The sequence below is a fragment of the Plectrocnemia conspersa genome, unplaced genomic scaffold, assembly GCF_051122295.1.
Source record: "Plectrocnemia conspersa isolate PC_06_02 unplaced genomic scaffold, ASM5112229v1 ptg000014l, whole genome shotgun sequence".
In the NCBI taxonomy this organism is placed as follows: Eukaryota; Metazoa; Arthropoda; class Insecta; order Trichoptera; family Polycentropodidae; genus Plectrocnemia; species Plectrocnemia conspersa.
This window is the reverse complement of record NW_028277178.1, coordinates 1,127,245-1,140,000: the sequence shown is the minus strand read 5'-3', so window position 1 is coordinate 1,140,000 and position 12,756 is coordinate 1,127,245. Positions and strand designations below refer to the sequence as shown.

The window sequence follows — 12,756 nt, the reverse complement described above, 5'->3', positions numbered from 1 at the left end:
TGAAGCCTCGATTCAACATAAAATGTCTTATTTACTAACATTGATCTATTCCGGTGCATTGCAATCATCCACCATCTCCTTTTTCTCCATTTGGCTTTAATTTTTTTTGTGTTTAAAACACGCACGTAGTTATAATACGCGAGGTTGAGAAGCGTGCACGCGTATGAAATTCCCGGCTGTGCGAACGCTATTCGAAAAACTGCGACCTTGACCGACTTCGGTCGAACTTCCACTAGGACAACTTTCGGAGAGTGAAGTGCGGGTATAACACTATTTTCGGCGAGTCATCCTAAGAGATTTTTAATACAATTTTGACTTGTAATTAACTAACAGTTCATACAATTGTGAATCGGTTTAATGAGTGCTGCAACTAGCAGCGGATTTTAAACTGTGCATTTAGCGCTCCAACATTCACTGGGGACTTGAAGGTGTCACAGCACTAAGCACCTGAATGCAGATCATTAAACTTCGCTACTAATATTAATCATTTAGATTTAGTGCATCTGAACTATTAATCGTAAAATATATTAAAAAAATACGATAAAGCTGCACAGCGAGTTATTTTATTTTATAGTGTACACAAAAGTGTCGACTACATCCATTATAATAAAGATCCAAAAATATTGATTTGATTCGTGTTCTGAAAAATAAGGTTAATCTCGTCAATATTGCGTATTTAAGCGGATATCATTGTTCCAAAGCATTGCATAAAAATCAAGGACCTTACTTAAGCAAAAGTAAGTGTTGATCCTCAAATATTAACTTTGAACAGGTACAATTCCAAAATATGCATTCCATAAATTGACGACGTTGTCAATACTATCGATTTCTAATAATATAAGATAATAACAAAGAGTCTGGTTCCGCCCCAAATCATCGACATTAGTATAATAATCGGGGTCTCTCATGTTGAAAATGACGTTGTACTTTTTTGCGTTCCTCAAAGGTATAAATCGGTTACTAATAATCGAAATAAAATAATTAATCATTGTAAATATAATACTTCTCTAATTACAAAAAACATTAATATAAAATACTTGGGTATACTTTTAGACAAAAAAAAAACAATTTTTATAACTATATTGATTATTACAAATGTCAAAAAAAGTATACAGGTTTCAATTTAGATATAAATCGGATAATTTAATCTTTGTGTCTAAATATGTTTTATATCAATTGTAAAACTGATAAAATCAACTCAACAAATAACAAAAGCCTTGCAACTCTTGATATTTACGACTGGTGTCCATTGAGGAGAGGGCAGAAACGGTAGACAATACGATCACCGCAGCAGAGGAACGAACCTCCATTACACCGTCGCTGTCACAGCTAAAAGCCCTTTGAGGACAAACCACGGGACATCATCCCTCCGCCAGTTTCTCCACCATCGCTCGGAGAATAACGCGGTAAATGTTGTTTGAAACATTTATTATTAATTATTTATTTAAAATATGAAATAAAATTATGAAGTAATCATAAAAACAGATCATCTAGAATATTCTATAAAGATTTATCATCGATAAATTTGTCACATTTTAATCTTTGTTTTTCAACAACAAAAAGATTGTATCGCATGTTTGGGAAATATTTTACATTTATGTATGAGATAAGATAACCCTTTCGTTGTTTGTGTCACATAAAATGCAATTTTGCATCTGCATCATATTTTATCTCGGAGCCCTTGAAGTCACTATTAAATTGAGAGGATTTAGTACCAAGTGCTATAAATAACTCTGAGGCAATGTAAACAAATTACATAACCGTCGAGGGATTTCCTAGGCATTGCGTGTCTTGGAAGCATTCGATGAAATAATTTGAAATGACAATCATGTATGCTAATTTTAATTGGATTACGTTTGAATAAACATACTAACTTTCTTAACAGTACGCAATAATGTTACAAGAATTTGGTAATATTAAATAACAATAATAATAAATAGGTATAAATATAATAATGTGCGAGAAATTTAAAAAAGCAAACATCTAAACAACAATCTAGATTTTAGAAACGATGGTTTTTGTCACAGCCTTTGGAGGCACGGGCCGCGGAACGACGCGGCGGAAGAAAACCGTGTTGCTGGTCTCATAAAGCCTACCGACAGATTGAATAATTATAGATTCGTATTTTTTGGTACAGAATTTTAATACGGTTGTGGTCAGAATACATCGGTCAAAATATAAGCGGCCAGAATAAATATTAGTTGGTCAGAATATACATATATTAATTGTCTGATTTTTATTAAATGGTTAGAATTTAAATTGGACTGGTCAGAATTTATATTAAATGGTAAGAATTATTTTAAATCAGTCAGCATTTATAAAAAATCGACGGTATTTATATTATATGATCTGAATTTTAACCTCAACGTTAGTTTTATGTTGACAGATGTCAGCATAACAATACATTTTATTATCAAGGTGTTTTAGGACCAACTTGTTTGGTTGGGCTCGCAATATTGTCAGATATCAAAACAACAAGCCAAGCGCACTCTCCACTGCCGATCTGTCCTTATTCCCGTTTCATTCGCCGCTATGAATACATTCGCGCTACACATACAATTAAATAGATTCTTTGAAAGTTATTCATGAGGTGTTCAATGTTTTGAACAACGCTCGTTCGCATCTAACCTATCCAATAGTTTTGGTGAGAGACAGATGTATCTAAACTTAAGATATAAGATATATCTAAACTTAATAATTTATTGCCCATTTATATTTATAAATGTTAAAATATTTTTTAATTCACATGATCGTCCTATATTTTAATTCTGATCGATTTATTCTGTCAGATTTTCACCGGAATTTAAGTGTCACTATGGATGTATATGAGAGTTGATATATTCAGTATCAAACCTGCACTGGAAATAAAAAACTTATCGTAAGAGTCAATTCTACACATTTTCAATATTATTTAGAGCGATTAAAATCTCAATGCTATTTTATTATTTTAGGGTAGACAATGGTAAAACTATAGATTTTTGCGGTCAGGGCTAAAATTAAATACTGTACACATGTTAAAGTATATATATATTTATATATAGATAAATAAAATAATAACTTTTTGTGATAACCCCCTGAAAATGGCGCATAAGGTACGTGCCATCACTGCCCACCCCTAGTTCTATTCTGAACACGCGAAGTCTGACTTTTTTTAAATATATTTACAAATCCTAATATAGTAAGTACTAACATTGATGATATAAATGTACTATGGAAAAATATTTTTTTATATACATAGCATTATAATATATTATATACTATACTAAACCATTCTTTAAAAATTGATTTTTTTCTTACCATCTATAAAAAAATAAATAATAATAATAAAATATAATTTAATAATAATAATAAAATAAATAATAATAAAATATAAAAAATATATAAAGTGCTAAATTTTCATGAGGTTAAATATTTTATTTTTTAATAAGGATTGTGAAATATATTAGGGTAAAATTTACAACGCAATAACGCGTATAATGGACTCAATAAAACTTTAAACATGCGTCATTTTACGCAACTATTAAATATTACTTGTCTTAGAAAAGAAAGCGGAATCAATACTTTGGTTAAGAACTTAGTTACGGCTATTACATTCATGTTAAAAGCAAATAATGACCTATACAATTAGTTAATTGTAAAACAGTGTAAAAATTATTAAGCAAATGCTTAAAATAACACATAATAGACCACTGGTTTTAAGTCTATGGGTCGTTATTGCAGCAAGACATAGAATTAGCATAGTAATTATTATATTTGAATTTGTACCAATTTGAAATCAATTTAGGTCAATCAAAACTAACTTCAGGAATGAAGTTCTTAGCAAACCTTTAACAAACATTTTCGAATTAAGCCTTTTTCAGCTTCCGTAGTACTTTTTACTCTTCAAAAGAATTTCGGATATGGCATTTAAACAAAAAATTCGAAATGACCTTTTTTTCTCTCCTCGAACAAAAATTTCCGAGATGACTTTATACACTCGCGCAGTTAACGCCAAGGTGAACTTAATGATACTAATAAGAGAAAATAATGGAATATAACTTAACAGCTGTCTGATACACAGTGCTGCCAGCATAGACAACTCGAATTGAATTACTCTATCTAATGTCTAATTTACTTTTCCAAAAAATATATTTAACTATGTATACTCAATTTGCGTTAGCACAGTCAGTTCGAGAGCTATCCATTTCATCATTATTCATAATTGAGAAAGAGTTGGCAATTTCGGGTTTACTATTAGCTCAAAAGCATACGATACGGATATACGTTCGATATACTTTTTCATTATTCCTGTTTATATTTTGAACTAATTTATAGAAATTAAAGTCGTTACTAATTTTTTTATATTTAGCAATCAATCGAAGTAATGGTAAGTATATCGAACGTATGTCCGTATGGCGTGCTTTAAAACTATCTCTGAATAATGATGAAACGGATAGCACTTGAACTGACTGTGTTAATGCAAATAGATTATAGTACAATTAGGTCAGACACGAGCAATAAAAAATACGTAAGGGAGAAGTTGCAACATAAAAAAGAATGCACAGAAGGACAAAAAATCGTCACGATGTGGACTAGGCGTGACTAATAAAATATATACTATTCCCATATAGTACATTCTTATATTATGTAAGAAACTGGTGGAAGAAAAACAAATGAGATGTTTAAAAACGTAATTCAAAATCATATGGAAGATTGCTTGAAGAAATATTATACGATGGACAAATATAGTCAAACATGAAGTTTATAAATATGTAAGTAATTGTATTGTACATACATAAGTATATTTAGTGTTTCATAAATTAAAGCAATAAAAAAACAACAATAAATGCCGTGCGATTAAAAATATGTTGAGAGCTACTATATGACAGGTGTTGTGTAAATTACAATAGTGAATATTAACTAAACACTATTGACAAGGATAGAGCGAAACATTTTTTTTGCCATCGCATACTAGTGTTTTTTTTAGGTAGTGGTCCCAACATCTGTAACGGGTACAGGGTATACCCTAAATAAATTATGTATAAATAATAGGTAAGAAGCTTTATTTCTGTGATTAAAAAAGAAAAAAGTTTTCGTCCGATAAAGGTTAAAATGAGAAAAAAATATTTATAAGCCTAACTTGCGGAGAATAAAAGTCTGCTTTATTTATATACATATATATTCGTATATGATTCCAATGAGAATATTTTTTCTTATTCAAAACCAGTCCGTTATATGACGAATCGCTAATCAGATTTGCAAAAATGCGCACACGCTCGCATTTTTTCATCGACACAGCTAAAATTTTCGCCGGAATGTTTATTATAGCGGAGCCTCGCGGCGTGTCGCGCTTTGCGCGCGCTGGTGGGGGGCTCGACGCCGCAGAGGGGGTAAACTCCTATAAAAGCGGCGTCCCCACCCCGCTCGCGCCAATCGTTCGTCTGAGACGGAAAGGTGTACACGCGCTTGTGTTAAAAAAATCGCGCGCCGGTGTTTCGAAACCGTAAAAAAACTCAACAGTTCAATGGAAGCTCATTTTGTAACGTGCAGAGGAGTTCCGGTGAAGCAGAAGGGCGAGAAGATCGTGCCGTCCGTGCCGCTGCCTCCGGTGCAGCCGGCCAAGGTTCACAAGAGCCTGCTGTCCAGGTTCGGCAGCCAGGCTCAGGCGTTCTTCAGCCCGAAGAAGACCAGGTTCGGCAGCTCCGTGGCCATCCACAAGCTCAGGGAGAGCAAGTGGTTCAGGCACGACGAGCAGGGAGTCCTGTGCGCCGTGCTGGAGTCCGGGTTCATCGTGGAGATCAAGGCGGATCCCGACTCCGTCGAAGTGGAAGAAGGGAAAGTGGCTCCCGACCACCACGGATACGGGGTCGCCATGTGGAAGAAAGGGAAAGGTACGTCGCATTCGATCCTTTTACTTTTCATTTTTGACGGTCCGTAAGCATTAGGACGTTGGGAGGAGTACGTACGCGGCAGGAGTAGGTAAGTGTCCGAGCGCTCGTCGATCGTAGATCGTTAACGTTCGCGAGGTTGGCGGTAAGCGGTAAGACGGTAAGACGGTAGAATGAGAGGGCGAACATCGACGGCCTATAAATAGAACGAGTGAGCAGTGAGCACGCCCACCGGCGCCGGCCGACGCCGTGTACTCGAGGGGACGTCGCAGACGTTTGATAGTATTAATTAACGGTCGGTTCGATCTTCACACATGCATACACACATACAAACACACAACGAGCACTTCATAGTAGTGATTCATAAATAAATCAGTCCGAAACAGATGCATCAGATTCTGATCTACTCTACAGATGGCTCTACAATATAATCGGATTAACTCGAATGTACTGCTAATTATTAGCAGCGGTAGAGGTTTCTAAATGAGCCGATTTGAATCGTCTTTTAGCTAGGCGAGTTCTAAGAAACTTAAGCTGCGATATTACGGATGATTTCAAATCGAAAGGCGTATCTCCCACTTGCGATTTCATACAATCTCGGTAAGTTATCGGTAACGAAAATGCTATATTCTAACACACGGATGGATACTAAGGTAGGTAAATATGGGAAGGAGATCGTGCTTTTCAATTTGAAAACATCAACCAGTTTAGATGACGAAGCACGTTTTCGGACTGGTATTCTATTATCGATCGGTCGTTTATTTTCAATCATCGAGCATATTTTAGCTTTTACAAAGAAGGAGCCGCAGTAGCGTCATTACAACCGTTTCATTCCATTACACACGCACTCACACACCAAATGGTGAGGTATGAAAAAAAACTGAGGACGTATGGAAAAAAAGCAAGGTAAATAGTAATGTATCCATATGTTTGTTTACGCAGAAAAGACCAAAAATGCCGAACAGATAGAGATTTACACGCTGAACGACAAGTCCACGCGCAAACGGGTGTTTAAGACGTCGCTAACGTCGTTCTGGAAGAAAGGAACGGTCATAAGGATCAACAACGTGGCGGATAAGCAAGAGCAGCCCAACGTCGAAAAGGATATCCGCTCGAAGGTGAGACGAGAGAGCGATGCGCGATCGGTGAATTTGATGGGATGAGATGGGATGTGAGCGGTGGTAGGTAATTTCAGAGGAGTTACCTACGAACGGCGGTCGGTCGACGAAGTCCACTTCTGATTATTATTTTAATTTTTAATTTTAATTGTATATTTTTAATTTTTAATGCTGCGCGACGCCAACGCGAGCCGCAATCGGCTCGCAGAACAATCTAGAAATCGGATGAACCGGCGGCGCCGCGAGGCGCCCCGCACACGTTAAACATAATTAATTATTCGATTATTTTAATGTGGCGGATTTTTTTGGATCGCGTCGAAAGGAGGCAAAGTTCGCCTAAAAAGGTAAGTCTATCCACACATAAACAGACGACTTTGCCTAATTGAGGCGATCCAAAAAAACAAGTCCTAACACCGCCGTCGTTTCGTCCGATGTAAAATGTATGTATATTTTCAAAATTAAGCGGTGTTGGTATTTTTTTAGAGCGGACGACTTTATTTTATATACATATAAAATATATAATCGAGGTAAAGTAAGGGTTTTTCTTAATCGTATTAACGGGTCGTTAAATTGTATTTTTATTTAGAAGGCGTAAGTAATGGGATTTTTATCTTTTTTTTCTGTTTCGCTAGGCAGGCACTGCTGATTTTTAGACTAAACCACTGATGGGTGTAATTTTTGATTTGTTACAGCTCGATACCGTGGCTAGGAGTCGCTACGATAGAAATTGGCATAACAGTCTGCATTTTGTGCATTGGTGTCGCTACGGCGAGACTCCAGAGCAGGCTCGTACAAGACAGGTGAGAATCTTTCCGTTTTAAAAGAAATAAGTATCGCCTAAAAATGCTTCTTTTCATCATCGACCGCCGATTAAAAATAAAAATAAGTAAAATTTGCTCATCATTTATTAACTTTTTTTGCCCGACTGTGTCATTTTTCAATGTGATATTGTTTTTTTTCTTGTCCCCCAAAAAAGCAAACTTTGGTTTCAGGTTACATGGCCGATCGTGATGTGGAACATCGTTTGATGACGATGCATCCTCAAAGAGTTGCAGCTTGCAATTACGGTGAGACACCATTTACCTTTGAAGGTTTTGTTCGAAACTTCATTGTGTGCCGAGCGAGTCTCGGGAGTTCAAAAATCGAATTAATAAAAAAGGTCAGTCGCCGTGTCAATTAGATCAGAGACGCGCCACGCCGGCGGCGCGCGGGTCCGATAGTTATTGCTATTTGCACGTTAGATGCAGCGGCGAAAAATATGCGCCATAATCGCAAACGCTTCTTGGCATCTGCATTGTTGTCTACGATTTACGTAGATTTGGACGAACGCCACGTTTTGGCATCAGGGTCAGGAAACAATTAAAAAACGCTCGCATTGTCAAAAATAATTTATTTATAAAAATGGGACTGGGGGCTCACCTAAATTCTATAGTTAATATTAAGCACCGACTCGATTTGTTGTCAGTACAGTGGTGCCTAGACTTACGAGTTTAATTCGTTCCGTGATTCGTAAATTAGATAAAAAAAATAGTAAACAAAAAGCTTATTTTTATGTTTAAAAAAAATGCTTTTATTTCGAATAACTCTGAAGTCGAGGTTCCACTATATTTTAACACTTTTCGCGATAGTCATGTTTACGCACTATAAAAAATAACTAAAATTTTAAATCGATTTATTGTCGAAAGATCATTAAAAAAATACACAATAAGCAAAAACTTTATTTAAATTGTAACTGACTTTGATTTAAAGTACATAGATTCTTAATCTAAATATTTGAGACAACATATGGTCGTATTTGAATCGCAATACAAAAAAAGTTTCGTCCTCGTCTCCCGCTTTTAACCGATAAGCGTCGCGAAACTCCCGCGTACAAATTGTTGATAGTAAAAAAAAAATTTAAATTAGTTTGTTAAAAATATTTTAATTAAAAAATAATTAAGTAAATCAAATCAAAATCGTATCGTATGTTGGAAGCTTTACTTTCACGCGTTTCCGATCGCAAGGCATATTTTGTTTTTCATGTGCAATAAATAAATGCTACATTGTTTTGTTTCGCGATTAGGGTTAATGAACTCCAGTAAGATTCGTTTCCGATTCTCACTGTAAATTACCGATTATCGTAAAGTATGAAATTAAGAACCGATTTTGACTAGCGCCTGTAGTTAAATGAAACTTTTTAAAAAAAAATGAAGTGTATATAATAAAAATAAGTTGTTTCAAAATGGCGGCTATTAAAAAATCGTCACATTACTAAAAAATGTTATGTAATAGGAATTAAAAAAAAACTTTTCAAATATGTTTTATTGTTGCTCTTGAAATGAGTTTGTATATTTATATGGAATATAGCGGTCGTAGCATACGCATATTTTTAGTAGTGGGTTAGATCAGTTGACGCAGACGCCGTGACCTGAATGTGGCGCTACGTGCGACTTGGAACGTAGCCCTTTTACCCTTCGTAGGTCGGTGAAATGCGCAATACCATTTTAGTACTAAAACCAGCAGTCACGCGAAACGCATATAAAAAAAATGGCGAACTTTTACTACAAATCGATCAATGCCATCTATTTATGGAACGTAAACATACGATTTTATTTACGATGCGATCATCAAAGTAGTCTATTTTTCGAGCGTAAATAAATGCGATTTTGTTTTTGGTGTTTTATTTTAATTACAAAGATCAAAGTCTCATCTTTTATTGACGAATAAAATAATTGCGATTTTGTTTTAGATGATTCATAAAAATAGACAATGCTGCTTTGTTTTTTAAATAATTTAAAAAAAATAAACACAAAGAAGTTTCATATAAGAAGACTCTTCAAGGGTCGCGTTGTACATAAAAATAGTCAGAAAATTAGCATGCGTGTGTTTTTACACATAGAAATCCAAACCGAGCAATGCTGCCTCTTTAACGATTAGACTACACACTCATTGTGATTGTAATCGCATCATTTTCGCACATCTATCGCATCTTTTCTGCGTCTTAAGCTCACGGTTCTAAAAATCGCTCGTCGTTTTCAGATTAACGAGACTCTCAAGTGGGGCAACGTCGGCATGAACATGGGAGTGCTGCTCATCGCCAGCAGCCAGCAGCAGAGGCGGCATCTGCAAACCGTGTGAGAGGAGGCATCACCTCTGCAGTTCTCTCTTTCGGGTACGTCTCGCCGGGACGTTTCAGTGCCTGGGGCAGCCGCCAAAACGCGCGGCTTCTCCTTACTAAATTTGTGCTTCTGTTGATGCGGGGGACCGCTCGACCGCGCTAGAGAATCGCCAGCAGAGGGATCAATACTTTTTTTGGATAAATCGAATCGACTGATTGCGAAAGTATCGACTTCAATCAGTTTTTGATATGTCAAAAAATACGAGATTATCGATATTTTATCGCGTTATATGCGAATGTTTAAAATATATAACTTACATGACACTAAGCAATAGGTATTGTAATAACATATATCATTAATTAATACCTATGATATGCAAGTTAACGCTCGCTACTGAGAGCGGACTTGAATGTTTTTTTCTTCAAAAGGCATGTATAAAAGCTGTGATCTATTGTGATTACGATGTATTATGAGCGATGTGGTAGTTTTAAGAGTCGTTGTAACATTCCTTATCTGGTGTACTGTCGCAACTCTCCGTGTAGAGTTTAGCGGGGGTTCAGAGAGAAAGTATTCGATATTGTATTAAGATATTTTGGCATTTAGTGACTCACAGGGTCGCAAGAGTGATAAAGGTAGTTTTAAAAACCCCATACAGTCGCCAACGATTGTTAATAAGTCATCGTCGTCGTTGAGGCGAAAAATGTTACAGTCAATAATGTGATTATGGAACATTATTATGAATATATATTAAGGTTAAGATATTTATAAAATGTGTGATTTAATATTTTTTAATAAAATAAACGAGTTGATCTAAGCAATGTATTTTATTTTCTCCCAAGTTTTATAATGTCTTGCGAGGATACAATATAATCTGTTCGTCTATTACTTCATACCTTAACAATTAAGTTGCCAAAATATAATATATCGCCTTTGCTACTAAAAACGGGAATTGACAGATTCAGTGTCATTGTTGAAGAAAGAACAGGTTATATTTTTAATAAGTCATAAGATATTTGCTTCAGATAAAAATAACATTTTTAGCAAATTTTTTATAATGTATTATATTTATATTTTAATAGTAATCCTAATGGGCTTGGCAAGGAAAGAGTTAAGAAAGTTTCGTTTTGATTCTTGATAAATTTCTTATATCAATATTCATAAGTTATAAAGATATAGCAATATTTGGATACAATCGATATGATCATTTACACTTTTTTATATAAAATTAAAATTATTAATATATTTTTTATGTAAATATATAGGTCAGAATCTGTTTAACTTTTGAAAATATTTTATATCAGAGACATACATGAATTATAAAACCCAAACATGATAAAAGCAGAGCTATTTTATGTATTATAGTAAAAAGCAATATTATTCTAATCTCGAATATGGACATTTTTAGAACATATTATCAGTAAGTTAAGTTAAAAATCAATAGTTATTGCCAGTTTTATACAAAATTAGTTATTAAGTTTTTAATATAAAAATACATCTGAAGAAAAGCACCGATCAATCAAAAGAAATGGTATTTTCAAATACGCACCTTTTCAGAAAGAAGTCCATACGTGGCAAGTAAAGGTAAGCGTGTCAATAAAATGCTGTCTACTGGCTATGATTTCTGAACAGTTTTAAATTTCTTTTGTGTGCACAGATTTGTGCTTATCATCATTTCAACTTCACACGTTAAAGTATTTACCATAACGTATTCATTTAATGCTTTAGCCAAAGATGTTACTAATATTATATTAATTAAATAATTAAAAAAAATCGATATCCTAAATTCAAGGGGGAGGGGGGGGGAGGCAAATGGTTAAGGTTACCAGATTTTGAAAATGTCAATGGACACTAAAAATAAAAATTCATTATTGTTGCAGGAGCTAAAAAAAGGACATTTCGGAAATTTTCCTCAAAAGACAATAAAGAAGAACGAATTGCCGTAAAAGTTAAAAAAAGGTCATTTCAAAAATTTTGTTTGAGGGGCATTTCTGAAATATTTTGGTGGAGGAAAAATTGCTAGGGAAACTGTAAAAAAGGTCTTTTTGAAAATGTTCATGGAGGACATCTGGTCGCTTTATATTTACAGATGATACAGCTTTACTTGCTTCACATAAATATTCAATAGTCGCATCAAAATATCTGCATTAGAGCCTAAGCAAAATCCAGAACTGGTTGAAAATATAGAGAAGTATATAATTATCCAGTACAGCTTTACCAACCAAAAACACACAAGAAATTGTCATTTTGGAACACCCAAGAATTTTAAGAGCGACAACTCACAATGGCTACAAACTTCCATACTGTCTATTTGACACAAAATTTACGCTTCGTTTTAATTCCTGTGGCACAGAAAACAAAACCTTTTGCGTACATTCTCTTTTCAATATCCCATAAATCAAAAAGTTCATGAGCAGGCAGCATGTTCATCATGCATATCATGAAAGATGAAAAATGCACATGTGCAGATTTTTATGAACAATCTAGCACATATTTTTCTAGGAATGTGCTAAATATTCATATACCTAGAATTCAACAGTATAAAAAAGTTGAATGTATTTTTTTGTCGTGTAGTCAAGATAATAGAGAGAAGAGTACTGATAAATGTATCTGTATTTAAAGAATATAACCTAAAATGTCACTACACCACGACACTTGGGGCAAAATACTACAAAT

General features: G+C 34.7%; 2 protein-coding genes across 7 annotated transcripts in view; one reads left to right on the top strand and one right to left on the bottom strand.

The window, feature by feature from the left end:
- Prp16 (ATP-dependent RNA helicase l(1)G0007) overlaps nt 1–12,756 on the bottom strand; it is a 72,055-nt gene that overhangs the window by 52,332 nt on the left and 6,967 nt on the right. The window contains exon 1 of one of the 3 annotated variants that reach the window (XM_088203391.1): nt 3,930–4,015. The exons of the other annotated variants lie outside the window; for them this stretch is intronic. The gene's annotated coding sequence lies outside the window, so the exon portion shown is untranslated. Of the gene's footprint in view, nt 1–3,929; nt 4,016–12,756 lie in introns of those variants that run through there. 3 annotated transcript variants of the gene reach the window in all.
- l(1)G0469 (lethal (1) G0469 NlpC/P60 domain-containing protein) lies at nt 5,411–10,897 on the top strand. Of its 4 annotated transcripts, XM_088203396.1 has the most exons (5): nt 5,411–5,870; nt 6,810–6,985; nt 7,678–7,785; nt 7,978–8,052; nt 10,004–10,897. In XM_088203396.1, exons 1-4 carry the CDS (start codon nt 5,504–5,506, stop codon nt 8,011–8,013), a joined length of 687 nt encoding a protein of 228 aa, XP_088059522.1. In that variant the 5' UTR covers nt 5,411–5,503; the 3' UTR covers nt 8,014–8,052; nt 10,004–10,897. The 4 variants fall into 4 exon arrangements, 2 of the variants coding, with proteins under 2 accessions (XP_088059522.1, XP_088059521.1); XR_015812200.1 differs by lacking the exon at nt 6,810–6,985; XM_088203395.1 differs by lacking the exon at nt 7,978–8,052.